The sequence below is a fragment of the Chrysoperla carnea genome, chromosome 2, assembly GCF_905475395.1.
Source record: "Chrysoperla carnea chromosome 2, inChrCarn1.1, whole genome shotgun sequence".
In the NCBI taxonomy this organism is placed as follows: Eukaryota; Metazoa; Arthropoda; class Insecta; order Neuroptera; family Chrysopidae; genus Chrysoperla; species Chrysoperla carnea.
The window spans coordinates 78,284,223-78,301,762 of NC_058338.1; the positions used below are offsets into that span (position 1 = coordinate 78,284,223).

Consider the following 17,540-nt stretch of genomic DNA (forward strand, 5'->3'; position numbering starts at 1 on the left):
CTGGCCAACAAAATCGCAGCTTCATTTTCTTATCACCAGAGTGGCCCGATATCCAGATCAGAGCTTGTCATTCATAGACTATCCTCAATTCGAATCTAGGTCTGGCTATCTGAGAACTGTAACACTTATTGTTACAGATCTAGGTACTTCTGAACATGACGAAGATTTCTGATTTAAAAACCGATATTTACTCTTAAAAGACCTGAGGAATGAAACTGAAGAATAAGAAACTTCAATTTATAGTGTTGCATATAGAACTTTGACGTGTTCTGGCCAAGAGATCTACCGACAGATGTACAGTTTTCAAAAGTCAGCTAGACTGCTGAATGATTGCAGTAGTCTATATGTAGAAATTCGCGCAATAATCGAGACAATAATTATTTATGACTATTATTTAAACATACCTGCAGCTGTTAAAGATGATAAAACATCTGATACACCTTCTTGTAAACGATCTTCAATACCGGTTGCCCCAAGTAATATTAAATTATTTTCAATTTTACTATAACTCTCTTGTATTTTACGTTCTTTGTTAATATCATCCAATAATTCGTATTCACTATGTTGTGAATTCCATTTAATGTACTCATGTTCGCTGATACTACGTTTTGCCATCAATAATACACGTAAACCTTGTTTCGCATACGTATTAATGCGTTGTTGTGTTTTAACTAAAATTTCTTCATCATCTGGAGAATTTTGAACTGTTGATAATTTCGAGAATATCGCCGTATCCGCACCTTTTGTATACAGCGTAATTACACCATTTACCGGATGTCGAAAAATAACTGACATCATTTTACGTGTGGAATCGAATGGTAAAATTTTAAGTATGTCAAAATTTAACATACCACTTGAGGGTGTTGCTAAAGTGACTAATTGTGGGGTACGTTTTATTAGCTTGTAATCATATAAGTATGCGGAATCAACTAATGCTAATTCATCAGGACTTTCAGCTTCAAAAATTGGTTTGCTCTCGGTTTGAGTGGGTGTTGGTGTTTGTGAACCACTAAGTTCTTTACGATCATCTCGACGGAAGTTTGATAATAACATTGATGGTATTGCTAAAAATTTTGTTTTTTTATTATTTCCACCATTTGGAGATGATGTTGATACATCTTGTATCGTATCAGGCACAACTGGTGACGAAGTGATAACTTCATTATTACATAATGGAGGTGACGGAGTTATTGAACGACTTTCGGTTAATCTTGCATAACGATCTTTCGATGAGGTAGTTGTTGCTGTCGGATTTGTTGTCTTATTATTTACGATAACTGACACCTTAAAGAAAGAAAATTTATCAAATATAAGTAAGTAGTTTTAGCTTAAGTTTCTATTTCATGCAATCAAACAAAGGCTCATTTAGGCTTAGATCCGTAAAGCCTGGGCCTAGGGCTACAAAATTTAAAAAAATTTAGATTAAATTGTTGATTTCTCTGAAAATTTCAATGAAAAGAACGCCACACATAAAGGCCAAAATAAAAAAAAATCGGCGGCGCTTGATTTTCAGACCCCGCCGCATAATAGAGTTAAGGCACTGTATTTCGTTACAAAAAACGTACCATGTCATGCTTTAGGCCTAGGCCACCATCATCAAATCCACCACTGCAATCAAATGAGGATTTAACCTCTTACTGAGAGGTAATAAGCTGAAAATTGGACATTCAAACACAGTGGAATTATTGAATTTGTCGGACTATTGAGTATTGCCATAGAACCCCTGGAGTCCGAAATTTTTTTAAAAAAGTACCTTGTAATGCGATAAACCGATAAATTACATATCAAAGTTTTCAACCATTTTCTAAATTCAGGAATGAAGCATTTATTATCTGTATATATATAAAAGAAGAAACTGACTGACTGATCGACCAACGTACAGCTAAAATCGCTGGGTCTAAAAATACCATGAAATTTTGCATAAATATTCCTTAAATGACGTAAGTGTGTACAAAGAAGGTATTTTTAGAAATTCCCTAAGGGGTTCAAATGAAGGTTGAAAGTTTGTGTGAAACTTGTTCAATTTTGAAGTTTTGAAATGTAAGAAATGATATATGAGTTCAAAATGGTTCAAAACAAAAGTTTACTGTATGCCTATTTTCGAAAAATTCATTCTCCAAGAGGATCAAACGGGGGGTGGAAGTTTGTATGAAACATTATCCTTTTTTAAGTACTTGAATGTATTTAAAATCGAACTTATCTAGCAAATGCGGATGTGTAACTGCTAGTGTATTTATAATAAATCTGCATTGTAATAACTGTTACAGATATATCGAATTACAAAGAGCATTGGATTAACAGGGGCCGGAGAACCTCACTTACACTGTATTTAGATTGAATTTGATGAAAATTTAGTATAATATTTTCTTGTTGAATTACCTGAGGCGTCGGTGCAGCCGCTGTGGATGTTTCTTCATAAAATACATTATGTATTGGTTCAATAACACCAGAAGCATTCATTAAATCGTAATGAGGATGTTTGGAGACAACAACCGTGTTACAAATTGCTAATAATATTAAAAATTCATTAATACGCTCGTAATGATATTGATTTGTACTTAAATCTGGTTGTAATTGATTTTGTAAGTTTGTATTTGGTAATATTGGTGGAATACCATTACGCGTTTGAACATTTTCAACAATTTTATGATGATAATCGATACCATTTATACAACAATTTTTAAAAATCATTTTATTTTCCGTTAATGTACCAGTTTTATCGGAGAAAATGTATTGAACTTGGCCTAATTCTTCGGTAATGTTTAATGCACGACATTCCACTTTTTTGTTGTTGATGTAATCAATCATTTCATTATCGTTATGGATGTGATATACTTGCCACATTTTTGCAAATTCTAATGTTACATATAGTGATAGCGGAATCATAATCTGAAACATAAATATTAAGTTTTATCAATTGTGTAATATAAGAAGTTTAGGCTAAATATACGGGGTGCTACTTAAGTTGGCTACATATGGAAAACTTTTTTTATTATAAGGCTTACAAAAAATACTTTTGTCATCGAATGTACAGGGTGCCACAAATTGAGAAAGTTCGATAGGTTAACGGTTTTTAGAAATATAGAGAGAAACGGAACAAGAAGTCACTCCCGAGATATGTAGAAGTGTAATTAAACAATTTTGTAAAATAATAATTACATGAATGGAACACGAATTTGGATACGTTGGGGCAAAAACGAATAGTAGATAACTGTTTATGAATGGGTTATTAACGATGGGAATGTTTTGACCATTTAAATTTTAAATTAAATTTTGAAAATCCTGCTTATAAAACACGTTGTCTGTTACCAAAAAAACCAATCATCGTAATTAAAATGTTTATTTGCTAATTTGAAACATTTATAACAAAATAATTAACATAGAACATTTATTTTTCATACAGTACGTTATAATTATTATTGTTGCCGTTAGTAAAAACTGTTATTTTCAGTTTGGTTTTTGCCTCAATGTATCCCTTCGCGTTCCATACATGTAATTGTTCTTTTACAAAATTCTTTAAACACACTACTACATATCTCGAGAGTGGTTTTTTGAACCATTTCCCTTACTATCTGTTCTAAATGGTCTACATTTCTAAACGACCATTAACATTCCTATCGAGCTTTTTCAATTTGTGGCACCTTGTACTTTCGATGTCAAGAGTGAATAGCTGTATGTTAATATTTTCGAAAGCAGAGATTTTTATAAAGAATAACTTTTTTTTTTTTAACTATATCAGAGAAATTAAATAGCGTAAAATTTTTTGTTTTGGAATCTGATAACAATTAGTTTATTGGTTAGTTTTGATCCAAAAAATACAAAAATCGGCTTCATTTCAGCAATTGGGTGAGTATTTTTGGAGATATCGTCTAAAATTTTTACGAAAAGGCTTTATTTTGAGTTATTTTGAAGTTATCTCGAAAAATATGTATCTAATATTGTCAAATGAAATTTGCCCAACTAGCAAAGGGACGAAATTAAATGGCTAAATGCCACCCACTCTCCAGAAAATGAGACCTGTCCAACCCGCAAAGGGACGAAGTTACTCTATAAAACGAAATGATCCAAATCGGATTTGAGGATTTGGGAGCCTGGCTAAAATCCCACCCACTCCCCAGATTTCTCCCCGCCTCTAATTCATAACCATTAATAAATAAAAATACAACATATACTTACTTGTAATATAATAATAAAAGTCCAAAATGTAAAAATGCCTTCCCATAAAGGATCTCCCATATTCGGTAAAAATGGTACAGGTGGTTTAAACGGTGTTAACCACAATTTACAACCAATTGCACCAATAAGACATAATACAATTAAAATAAGTACACACCATATAACATCTAAATTCATTTGCCGTTCTAATTTTGAACGTTTGTAGCGTGGTCCACCATTATTTAACATTGCCTTTGTTTCATGACCAGCATACACAATGATACCTTCTATGAAATCGGTATTTTTTAAGACACATTCACGTAACAATAAATTTTCAGTACCAACAGCAATACGTTTTCCTGTTGGATGTACGATTGCACCATGAAATCGATATATTTTTGTTGATGGTGATTCAACTTCGATTATACTACGAAAACGACTTGGTTCAAATAAATCTTGCTGTAAAAAAAAAAATTCAAATTTAGAATTAAATTTTAAATTAAATTTCATCAATTTTTCACCAATTTTCTATTAGTCCAATTAATAAGCTTCGAAAAAGTGTTGAAAGTGGAAAATTAGGGAAACAGCAACGATTTTAATGAAACTTTTTTCAACGTGTTTATAGGACCTCATGGAACATTCAGCCGCCAACTTAACCAAGTCAGAAAAGGGCATAGGTTCCAGCGTGGGGCATATGTAGTTCAAATACATTTGAAATGCTTATTTTGGCTTATAATTACCAACTAGTAGATATTTTTGGTCGCTGAGTACGAATCCGATGTCAGGTTACACGAATTCTTGTGCCCTTTATAACGCAAAATTCCATTTTTGGCACAAAAACGGAAAACTAAATATTTTTCGTCAAAAATGTTAACTAGGAGGAAGTTTTTGTCGCTAATTACGAATCCGATATCCGATTACACGGATTATAAATTAAATTTCGCACATTATGTTAAAATTTAAAAAAAATAGTTTGACAAAAAATTTTGTAAATATTTTAATTAAAAAAATGAAGAAAATTTTTGTCCGCCAAGACATTGGTACTGTCCGATCGACCTTAATATACAATTTTATTTCAAGTATTGTGGTATTTATTTCAATAACTAATGATAACTAATAATTTGTATACCTTTTCAACGAATCCACGTGGTACTTGTCGTAACTTAAGATTTGCTTCTCCATCAAGATGACTAGTATCTAAATAACAAATACCATTTGGATCGCTGGACCTTAATAGTAGTATATCGGCTGGTATTATTTCATTATTTGATAAGTGTATTAAATCGCCTACACGGACATCTTTCCATAATACTTTTCTATATCGTTCTTCCTCACTGAAAATAAAACAAAAATAAAATTAATTAACATAACAAATTATTAAAAAAAAATATTTCCGCACGCTTTTCCGATCTGCATATAGTTGAGTGCCAATTGCTTGGAAAGTCATACACAAAGAAAGTGTTTTCTAAATTTTCAATAATACTATTCGCAAAAAACGGGATTGTTCAGTAAGATATTACCACTTATACGTATTTGTTTATATATTTGTTTAGCACACCGATGTTATAAATGATAACATCTTCTGCTAAATTTCAAAATAAAATATAATAAAATATTCTGCAAAATAAAATATCCACAATGGAGGGTGTAATTGAAAGTTAAGGTTGTTGTCTCGAATTGGGCATAGAGCCAGAAAATTCTAATTTTTTAAATACTTATTAAGTATATTATAATACCATTACCATTAAAATTTGAAGTCAATTGACCGTCTCTAACTCGAGACAAACTTAATTTAAGTTCGGATAATTAACATGGAGAAATTAGAAGAGGTTGTGATTTTTAACAAGCTTTTTACTTCTAGAAAAAATTTGAGTGCTAGAAATGCTAAAAATTAAACATTGATGTATTTGAGCTTAAAAAAAAATTTTTTTTGGACGTTTCATTATTTAGATATTGGTGGTTGAAGAGAGATATCTATATTATCAAAATTATAAACAGCACTTGCATACAATATTTTGTATGCTTTTGTAGTTGCGTGATATTGTCAAGCTAAAAATGACATATTATTTGATTACAAGCATGTATTTGGTTTATATCAGGCATGAACGAGTTATTTTAAGTCGAAGTCACCATTGTTATAACTTTATTGTGTGTCGTAAACTTTATTGTGTGTCTCTTAACCCAAGTCCGCATAGCTCATAGAGGAGGAAGCGAGACGGGTATACGACTCTTCTATCTATCTCAGTTTCTCTTATAGTAAGAGATAGCACAGTGTTTCGTTTAAATGGAGCTAGCGGGACAAAAGTCATAACGCAATTTCAAAAAAATGATAAGAACATTATGTTAATAACCCTTTGTAGGTACCAAATTCGAAGATACCATTGGGCTAAACATCCCACCCAAGTAGGTGTTTGTGTTCAAAGTACAGTGATAACAAAGGTAGTGTAGCATTTGCAAATCGGTTGAATTTTTTTCACACTTTCGATAGCATATCTTAAAATTTGTGGTATAGTGGAAAGTGATTTTCGTGATGGATCATTTAGTTGAAGGTATGTACTCTATTTTTATGTTTTTTTTATAATTAAATCACTCACATTTTTTGTGTACCATGGCTTAGACTAATATCATAGAAATACTTAATATTTTTTGTGAAATTTAAACTTTAAAGGCTTGCAACTTTTTGTATCCACATGTATCCAGCTAGATTTTTCTGTATATTATACTTCAAACATTTAAGAAAAGATTCATATATATTTTAAGGCCCGAAAACCCCCGCAAGGAAAAATATTGTCCTTTTTTCAGAGCGAGTCGTAACTATGACGAAATCGGATTTTTTCGAAGAATGGCTAAAATATGACAAAAGTGAAAGAATTCATCGCATTTTTGATGTTTTATGTAATAAACATAGCCTGAATAAAATGTCTGAAGAATCTACAAGAAAACTCAAGACGAAAATCTCAAGTTTTTCCGCGAAATTTAGTGAAAAGTGGGCATCATCAAAATGCAATAGGTAAATATTTTTAATGAAACATAAGAACTGGTTGGATGGGTGCGGGATGGAATTAACTGTATGTGTAAACCAGCCGTGCCCTTCAACATCTTCAACGACCTCAGGAGGTCAGAATATAGGCCGACCAAAAAAGTCATTTGATGACTTATCAATGAAAACAAAGAGACCAAGAGTAGTAGACCTGTTGGAAACTCGATCTGCAAATGAACTAAGTTGCAGCTCAGTCGGAAGTTATCAGAAGTGTGCTACCTCGTTCATCCTACATTTTGATAAGTGAATGGGGCTGTGATGGTAGTTCGGGGCACATTCTATATAAGCAGCGATTCGAGAACAGCAACGCTACAGACGAAGTCTTATAGACAGTACAGAAGTCATTAATCTTGTCTTCTTCCAATTGGGCAGCTATCCAAGGAAGCTCAGGAAGTAAGAAATAAAGATTGCCGTAGATTCAGTGAGCAAAACACCAGAAAGAGGTCACGTGTTGCCTCCAATACAGATCTATTGAGAATGCTTCTGATTACTTCCGATCCTGTAATAAACGCATTTAGAGAGTTACCACGGAATAATTATACTTCTTTGCCAGCGGAGACTCTGCCGTTAATTGCCCCACCTTCAATTTCATCAAAATCCACGTCATTAGTACGCGAAATTAATGAGGAGGATTATCTGTTGCCAGACTCTACAGAATGGGATAGTAATGACGAAGAATTATGTATTTTTTTTAATATAGTATATGTTACTCGTTTTAAGATTTATATTTCTAGCAACTAACCTACATAGTTTTAAGTTTTTTTATATTTCTAAATAATTTCGTAGTACTTTAGCTTATTTATTTTATTTTTACCATATTTTAGTTAATTTATTATATAAAAATTTGAAAAAATATTGAAACCGAATCAAATATAGTTTTTGACAATTCATATGTTTTCTTTTTTTTTTTTAATGTTAAAATCTACCTGAAGGAAGTATAAATGATAAATTCTACCCAAATTAGTAAGTAAGGAAGGTACGTATGTAGGTATATACCCCTAATTACAGCGTGTTTACCTACATTTCACCCCGGGAATGGTAATGACACGTGCGAAATTGTGATATCAATACCGATCTACGGTCTACATACATTAATGTGTACAAATTATGTTTTTTCTTTCTTAAAATAGCATAATATACCTAGAAAATACATAAACAATAAAAATAAGTCAAAAAATAATTTTGTCCCGCTAGCTTGCATTAGACGAAACACTGTGGATAGGTAGAAAAAAAAAATGTTGTCTCTCTGTCTTACTCGTATTTTTAGTTGTCATTGTTTTACTCGTATTTTAGTTAAATGAGTCTGAGGGACTTCTCTAAGCCACGTTTGCCCATGCCTGGTTTATATACATGAACCGTGCATACAAATAAAATTTTTTTTACAATACTGTAGGGAGACAAACATTTTAATCTCTTAAAGTTACACTCAACTAGAATAAAGAGTGTATGACACGAAGATAGGCAATCCACTTGATGAATTAATTGAAGAGGAAACAATCTAAGAAAGATGTGCACTTATTCGTAGCGCCATGTTCGAGGAGAATGAAGTATATTTTCAACTACTATGTGTTACATAAATTCCAATAATAATTATTCATAATAAAATAATTGTAGGCTAAAATTCAATTAAAAAAAAAAAAATATGCAAGAGATAGATATCAAAATGTTTTGTAAAATTAAATTTAATAATATTCACGGAAATTAGATTTAAACAAAATAAAATGATATTATCATGTTCAAATAAAGTCATTAAAAAATATGTTGATTAAAAACTCACAACACTTGCATGTGCAAATAAAAAACAAAGTTTTGTAACTTGACAGATTCTTGAAGCAATTCTTTTAAATCAGAGCACAGCAATTTTCAATGGTGTTCCCTAATGTTTTGCTTATTTAAGAAATCAAAAAGTATCTCAAACATATCTTATGGGAAGTCGTCCAAATTATTCTATACGGAAGAGTAAAATAAAAATGTCAGTAGCCATAATGCTTAACAACAAATATCGAATACTGTTGCTTTATATAAACCGTCATTTAACGAAATTTTTGGGATGCATCTGGTCTCTGGGAAGAAATTTGAAAAATGTCCTAGAAGAGTAGAATTAAAGCCTCAATGATCACATCGCTCAAAAAGTTCTTACTTTTCGAGATATTTTATATAGGAACTGAGAAAATGTATGTGGTTGCTTATATAAAATGTTTGAAACAAAGCGAAATAATAAGGTTCAAAATTCTTGAGCCTATTTATTATATTGAGTTAAAATTTAATTTCCAATTCTATGGTATTAGTATATCAAGATATACTAAATATTAGTATATCAAGATATACTAAATTTAGTCCCAAGTTTGCAACGCTTAAAAATATTAATGCTACGAACAAAATTTTGCTATAGATGTTCATAAAATCATCTAATTAGTCCATTTCCGGTTGTCTGTCTGTTTGTTTGTCGACACAATAACTCAAAAACGAAAAGAGATACCAAGCTGAAATTTGTATAACGTCCTTAAGACGTAAAAAGTGAGGTTGAGTTCGTAAATGAGCAATATAGGTCAAGCAATATAGGGTCTTGGGTCCGTAGGACCCATCTGTGAGGGCGCAAATTAAATATGCTAAATTTATACGCTACATATATTATGTATGTGTTTGTTTGTTAACTACTGAATTAGTGAGAAGAAAGATACTTTGACTACTTTGTGGATAAGAGTGGTTATATTTATTTACTTACAAGACCACTAAAAAACAAATGATTGCGTATTCAACACTGTCTACATGGTATTTCAATAATTAACTCAGTCAATTGTTTGTTACACTTGTTATTCATATTTCTAATATGAATATATGCAAGTTGAAATATTATATTTGAAAATTTTTTTATATAAAAATAATATAATTATATAAAAAATAATGATTCGATTATAATCAAAAAGGGATACTCTAAATTTCTCATCATTTACCACAAAATTTGTTTTATATTATTACTAAACAAAAATCATTAATTTTCATGACATAATATAATTGAAAATAATCATATCAATGCTATATATATTAGTGTTTGTAAATCATTCTGTTCAATTGCAGAAAAATTAGAGAAAAAAAAATTAATATTCCACTCAAATAAAAAAAAATGTATTACTATTGTTTTATGTTACTTTGCTTATTAATTATTTTATTTAATTTTGGTAATGCGGAAGTTGATATTGAAGAAATAAAGAAAGTAAGTAACTGAATATTTCTATATCGAAAATTCTTTAAGAGATTAGCAGAACTCTTTTAAACAAAGTGTGTTAGAAATAGTGCAAAAAAAAAAAAATGAAAATCCCTTGAAAAAAAAATTTATGAAAATAGTCAATACATAATTTTTTCAAATTTAATTTGAGATTTCTTTCATAAAATAAGAAAAGTTCTGCTAAACATAATGTCAGATAATTCATTTTTGAGATGCACTATTTTAAAGTTTTGGAACAAAAGTATTAGAAGTTTATTGGCGTATATCTCGAAAATGAAAAGTCTCTACGCACATTTGCGTAGATACTCAAAATTATTGCAAGATTATTGAAATATTTGAATACTATTAAATTATCATTTTGTCTAGTTTTTACATTCCATAGCACACACACTATTTATAAAATTAAAAAATAAACATTTAAAAATAGTGTGCTATGGAATGTAAAAACTGGACAAATTGATAATTTGATAGTGTTATGTATTCAAATATTTAAATAAACTTGCAATGATTTTGAGTAAAAACTAAATAATGAAAAAATTGAAAATGGGAAATTAGTAATGAAAATCGATATATGGGTATAAAAAAATATTCTAAACAACTCTTTCTTAAAGTTTTTTTTTTGATATCTCTAACCATCTCTGACGCTAGACTAAATTTTAAGAATCGACTCTATTTGTCAATTTTTTAGTAGGCTGAACAGGGAATATTCATGAAATTTAAATTTGGTTCAAATATTTTTCTGCCTTAACTTTAATGACTGGACATTTCAACTAAACCATTATTTCAGTAATTAATATCTTTTTAATTACTTAAAATTATTTTATAAAAGTACAAATTCAGTGAGAGCATTTAAAAATTTCTAAAACGGAAATTCAAATTTTTATCTGGACGTGACATCATAGCACGGGCTTGTCTTTGTTGACATACTGTATGATATTAATTACTTACATTTGGTATGATATTTCATTAATTTCTATTATTCTACGGCTTTTTATTAGAAAACTTAGTAATAACGAGTGTAAACTCTGTGTTGTAAATTCATTTTTTTAAAGTGTAAATTATACATTGAACTGCCACCAATTGATAGATCATGTACTTATACGTCATCAACAGAGAGCGCCAAAAAAATGCGTTTAAATATCTTAAAATTATAATCTATTTTAAATATTTTTTTACACTTAAATACAGCATTTTTAAAAATTAATTAAATTAAAAATATAAAAAAAAATACATGAATATTCCCTATTTTATAGTTTAGATTTCGGATAAAATTATTAAAAAATGTGACCCATCACCCTGTATGAATTTGCAAAATTTCAATTCGATATTCCTATAAATAATGAAAATATGAAGGTGTCTTTATCTTAAATGCGACACACTGTAGATTTTAAATGGATGAAAGAAATACATACGAAAATTACAGGAATCGTAAGAAAACGAAAAATTTTCTTTAACAAGAGTATAGAGGGATTCTTTTTTTAACATAAAAAAAAGAAGCGATTTCGACAACACATTAAAAACTGTCCATATTGTTACAGAATAAACCACCATTTATCTTTAAAAAATTTGAAAACTGTGCTGGTGGTTCGAATTATCCATTACAATTCAATGATTTTAATATGGATCAATCCGATAAAAACAGTTTCGTAATGAATGGTGTTATCGAAAATCGTGAAGATTTAGGACCAGAACTTATAGTAAGTTTACGAAATTAAAGTGTATGTATCATCCTTAAAATAATTAAATGATACCGATTAAATAATTTTTAAGGGGACTGTAACTGCAAATCATTGTAAAGATGTGAATAATCCAGATTCATGTGAATATTTGATGCAAGACTATGAATTTGGTGATGTGTGTGAAATGATATCGGATGAATCTGGTGAATGGAATTATATGTTGGATCATTTAAAACTACCACACAAATGCCCTATACCAGCTGTAAGTATTTTCTGACTAAAATTTAAGCTTAGAAATACGTAGAAATGGTTTTAGATCATAACAAACGATTTTCTATTTTTAAAGGTTTGTTTGTTTTTTTAGGGTACTTACAAAATTAAAAATATGAAATCGATAAATGTATTTGATAAGAAATTACCAGTACCAGAAGGCTTATGGAAAGTTGAATTGAAATGTTCTGTAAACGATGTTATAAAAGGTTGTGCTTACTTGGAAGTTTTATTATAATTCATTAATAATGTTCATATTTTGAAATAAAATAATTGTTAGCGATTTTGATTATTTACAATAGGCTGATTATTTAGAATTGGTTTATACGTTACATTAGTATCTGATTTACACCAAGAAAGTATTTATAAAAAAAAATATTTACCTTATGTATATTGCATTTTAAAAAACCAATTCAAGAGGCTAAGTAGTCGAGCGTTTTCTAGACGAACTTAGAAAATTCCATTAGATTTTATCTTAATCGAAACGATCTTTTTCTATTTGAACATATTTGTTCCAAATTATTATGGTTTCTATTTTAACCCTTCGGTTGTCGCAAGGCAAAATAATTTTCCCAATCAATAATCAGTTTACACTAAGAACAATGGCTAATAACGAATCAATAACTTGTTAATTTTCGTTATGTTTGGTCAATATAATTCAAAATGTAATTAAGATATTCTGTATTATCTATGTAAACAATCATCTTGAATATTTTCTGAACGATGTTCTCTGTTCAAATATATCTATCAAGTTACCGGTTCCAGTAGAAGAGATTCATTTAAGTTGAATACAAATTCCTCGTTCCTATTTCGTGTCGATTTTTAAAAATTATCTCGAGAACAGCGCAATGATTTTTTTTTTGCAATCTTGATCATATCACAAGTAGGATTTGGAGAGTTTTGTCTCGAAACTTTTAAAATAAAATAAGAATAGCTACATAAAGAAAAGGAGTGAGTAAAACTTTGAAACCTTTCCGTATCTGTAAATGTGCCTTTGGCAACGTTGTTCCGTTCTTAAGCGAATGGATTGATTTTAATGTGATTTTCATTTATTTGAAACGTTTTTAATTTAACTGTTTACTTAATAATCGGAATGGTTCTTAGCTATGTTTGATTAATCAGATTCGAATAATATTCAAAAAAGCAAAGACCATAAAATCGCCAGATAATAATAAATAATCGAGTAAGTAATCTACAAGTAATCGATAGATGACGGAGGTTTAAATCTGACTTGTGTAATATAGCGTTTATGATGACAATTATTAACATGATATCATTCAAAACCTTGTCAATTAGATCCTAAAAGGTAAGAAATAATTCTTTAAATTAAAAAGTTGATCATGATAGAAAAACTAACATTTTTATTTAAATAAAATATTTTTTCGAAAATCGTTAGCTTTCAGAAAAATACAACATTATTGCATTTGATCGAAAGAAAACACACTAACTACAGGAATATATTTTAGTCAAAAGTTGTCGAGGGTAATAAAAGACATTGTCCCGTATCCATGACTTTGAGTTGATCAGTTTCAAGATCATTTCTACTTGATCTTCAAATAATCTTGAACATTTACCAGGTCTTAAAAGTTATTAACACAGACGAATCACCTTAATTGTCCTTGAAAACTTTTATCTAAAAAAAATTTTCTAAAGCTAGCGTATTTTCTTTCGGTTAAATGCAATAATGACATATTTTTAAGTCAAGTTTCCGCCAAAAGATATCGATTTTTCGAAAAAATGTTAGTCTTTTTAGAAGGATCTTTCTAATTTAAAGTGTTAATCTATCTCCTATCTTTATGGATCTAATTTGACTTTATTAAAGCAATCCGGCGAACTAGGCAATCTGATGTCAGAACATGATGTCCCTCCAACTTTTGTTTAAGTTATTTTTTGATTGGATAACTAGCCATAATAGATTAAAATGGTCCATCTTGAATATTGGAAAATTATAAATAAATTCACAAATCAGGATTTGTATTTTTACTAAACGGTTGTGTGTTAAAGGTTCAAATACTACGTAGATACTTTGTACGGACCAAAATCGAGTAACAAAGACATCGTTGGTTATTTAATGGGTTTTGCGTTTTGTTATATTATTACATAAATAGATCCTTATTATATAACAATATACTAGTTTATTATAAATAATTAATTGTATAATATGATGTAAATAACTATACTGTATAGGTACACATTGATTGATTGCATGATAAAATTAAATATGTTTATTAATAATCATTGATTCGTTTAGCTATAAATAATAAATATTCAGTTTATTAACTAACTAACATTTCGTTACAGTTTTTAATACACCTTCATAATTAACATATTCATTATTAATTATTATATCGGATATTTTAAACCAACGAAAAAGAAGGGGTTCTTCTTTTAATTCAATCCGTATATACAGGGTAGTACTTAAGTTGGCGTCATATGGAAAACTTTTTCATTATAAGGTTTAAGATAAAAACTTATTCTCTATAAAAATCTCTGCTCTCGAAAACATTCAGTTATTCACTTTTGACATCGAATATATAGGATGTGCACAAATTGAAAAAGTTCGAATGTTAATGGTCGTTTAGAAATGTAGACCATTTAGAACAGATAATAAGGGAAATGATTCAAAAAATCACTCACAAAATTTGTAGGAGTGTGTTTAAACAATTTTGTAAAAAGACAATTACATGTATGGAACGCTATGGAGCATACGTTGAGGTAAAAACGAACTGAATATAACCTTCAACTTTTCTTCTTCAAAAAAGACTTAGACAATTTTGATTAAAAATTTTGATACACCGTAATTTTACGAAAAAAAATCGTAGGTCAGGCCTCAATTTTTGATCTATACCGGAACAAATTCATATTTCTCGCTAGTTTTGGTGAAAATTACTGTGAAGAGTGTTAAATTATGTAAAATTTGGGAATTAAAATACGTCCTTAGTTTTAAAGACACCGAAAAGGAAAAAGAAAAGTTCTAATGCTTGATCTTTCTGTTTAAAGCAGAAACTTCATGCTTTGAAATGAATATACAAATTTTAAGTATGATAATTTTTTGATTACTTGAAGTGGAATGAAATTCAGATAAATTGATTTTTATTGCGTAATTTTAGGCATTAATTGTGATAAACTAAAATTTATGGATATGGATTTTTTATAAAAATGTCCTAATCTTGGCTTGATTATTAAACACAAATAGTGATATTGACACATAATAAATAATATAAAAGCCTCTTGTTTTAATTATAAATAAATTATAATAATATTTGTAATTCCACGTATTTTACTAATACTTCAAATTAATTATTAGATAAAAGAAGTTAATTTACAATGATTATTAATAAACTTATTAACACTCAAATATTATTTTCTTGAAAATAATTATAAATTTAATTCGAATTTCTGTTAGATTAGGTCAAGAATTAACAAGTCTTGATATAAGTAATAATCACGTTGAATTCAACGTGTATAGAACACATGAAGCGGTACCCATCCGGTCTAAAACTCTTGATTTTGATATAATTAGTTAAAAGTTATTAGCTTAATATTTATTTTTTGCACAGCTGTGTATAAATATTTTTATTATTAAAAATTATTTTGACTAATCTATGTTCATGGGATTGCATTGTATAAGTTCAGGCAATGTCTGTAAAATAAATGTATTGAACATCGTACATTTTGGAGTAGATGCTAATATAGTTTATGCACTTCAAGATGGTATGCGGGATTTTTCCGGCAGTTTTTGAGCGCGCATACCAAGCTATTTTTAAAAATTACATAAAAATGAATAAAATAAAAAAAAAAAAAAGTTTCCCTCATGATGGAGAAATTTTAGCCCTCATCACACACTTCAAATAGGTATGCCAGACTCTTCCGGCAAGAAAAAGTGGTTTGCGGGATTTTTTTCTAAAAGCTAATAAAATTTACTGTCGAATGCATAAAAAAAAAAATTAATATCCGCGATGACGGTAAAACATTTTTCCATTTTTTAAATAATTTTTTTTTTCACATCGTTTCGGCAATAGGAATCCACGCATACCGAGCTTAATTAATTCCTATACTTACGTTCTATTTATTTAAATAAACATTTTTTGATTCCGTATGACGGGACTTTCAGTGTTACCGGCTCCTGGACTACTAGTTTTAGTGTGAAAGCGCATTTATAATATATATAGAGATAGAGATATAGAGATATAGAGATTTGTGTGTACTTTATATAAGTCAAAGTCGCTCATATATGATACTTTTAATAGCTTTTCTATCTAAACACATTATATATATAATACACATCTATATTTTCGGAGAAAATATGACTAAAAAATGTTTAATCCATTTTCCTTTCATATTTCAGTCTTTAGAGTTGGTTTACGTAAAAAGTGTAAATAGAAATGGAAAATTTAATAAATTTGGCTCAGTTTCAACAAGTAACTACAATCACGGATAGGTATGTTTTGGGCAGTTAGAACAGATTTCTATAATATTTTTTATAAAATGAGATTATTTTTAGAACAATCGGGAACTTTGGCCCATTTTCCCATTATTACAGATTTTATTGAGATTATCTATTTGTATGGTTCATATCAAATAAAAAATTGTTTGCTTTTAAACATTAATAACAATCTGTTTAATTATTGTTATTAATAAAAGTTTATATCAGAAGCCCAGGGCCGGATTAAGCATTTCGAAGTTCCTTGGCAATGAAATTCCTAGAATTTGTAGATTATCAGCTTTTTTCAAGTTAATGAAGGGATGTCCAATATATCATTTTCAAACGCCATTATCGGCAATGTATTTAAACGATTCTGACACATTGATGAACGAGGACAGTTATTTATTAGCTTTTATTTTGAAAAGTTATGTTCACCCGTTGCGTGTGATACCATCTTCATCAGACTTCTATATAATCAGTCCAGTATTCACTCGATCGCCAGGTGCGTCCCGAATGAATGCTTATACTTTACAAAAATGTAAATTATCTTATAACGAAATTCATCAGTTATGAAACAAAGTACAGTAAAAAATGTTTTAATTAAATTTATTGACGGTCGCAAAAATCACAAATAATAAATTACAGATCAAGCATTTTATAGCTTTGGTTAATTATACGGTTCACCATGTAAGTTACGTAGCGTAAAATATTTCATAAAGAAAATAAGTGAAAGGAAACAATTGA

The 17,540-nt window shown here is 29.4% G+C and overlaps 1 protein-coding gene across 2 annotated transcripts in view; it reads right to left on the minus strand.

The window, feature by feature from the left end:
- The window catches only part of LOC123293525 (phospholipid-transporting ATPase VB), a 133,858-nt gene that overhangs the window by 8,488 nt on the left and 107,830 nt on the right, over positions 1–17,540 (minus strand). For both annotated transcript variants that reach the window (XM_044874377.1, XM_044874376.1), the window contains exons 3-6: positions 5,285–5,489; positions 4,177–4,614; positions 2,380–2,889; positions 405–1,284 (exon numbers count right to left, since the gene is read on the minus strand). In XM_044874377.1, coding sequence (XP_044730312.1) covers positions 405–1,284; positions 2,380–2,889; positions 4,177–4,614; positions 5,285–5,489 — 2,033 coding nt within the window. The remainder of the gene's footprint in view (positions 1–404; positions 1,285–2,379; positions 2,890–4,176; positions 4,615–5,284; positions 5,490–17,540) is intronic.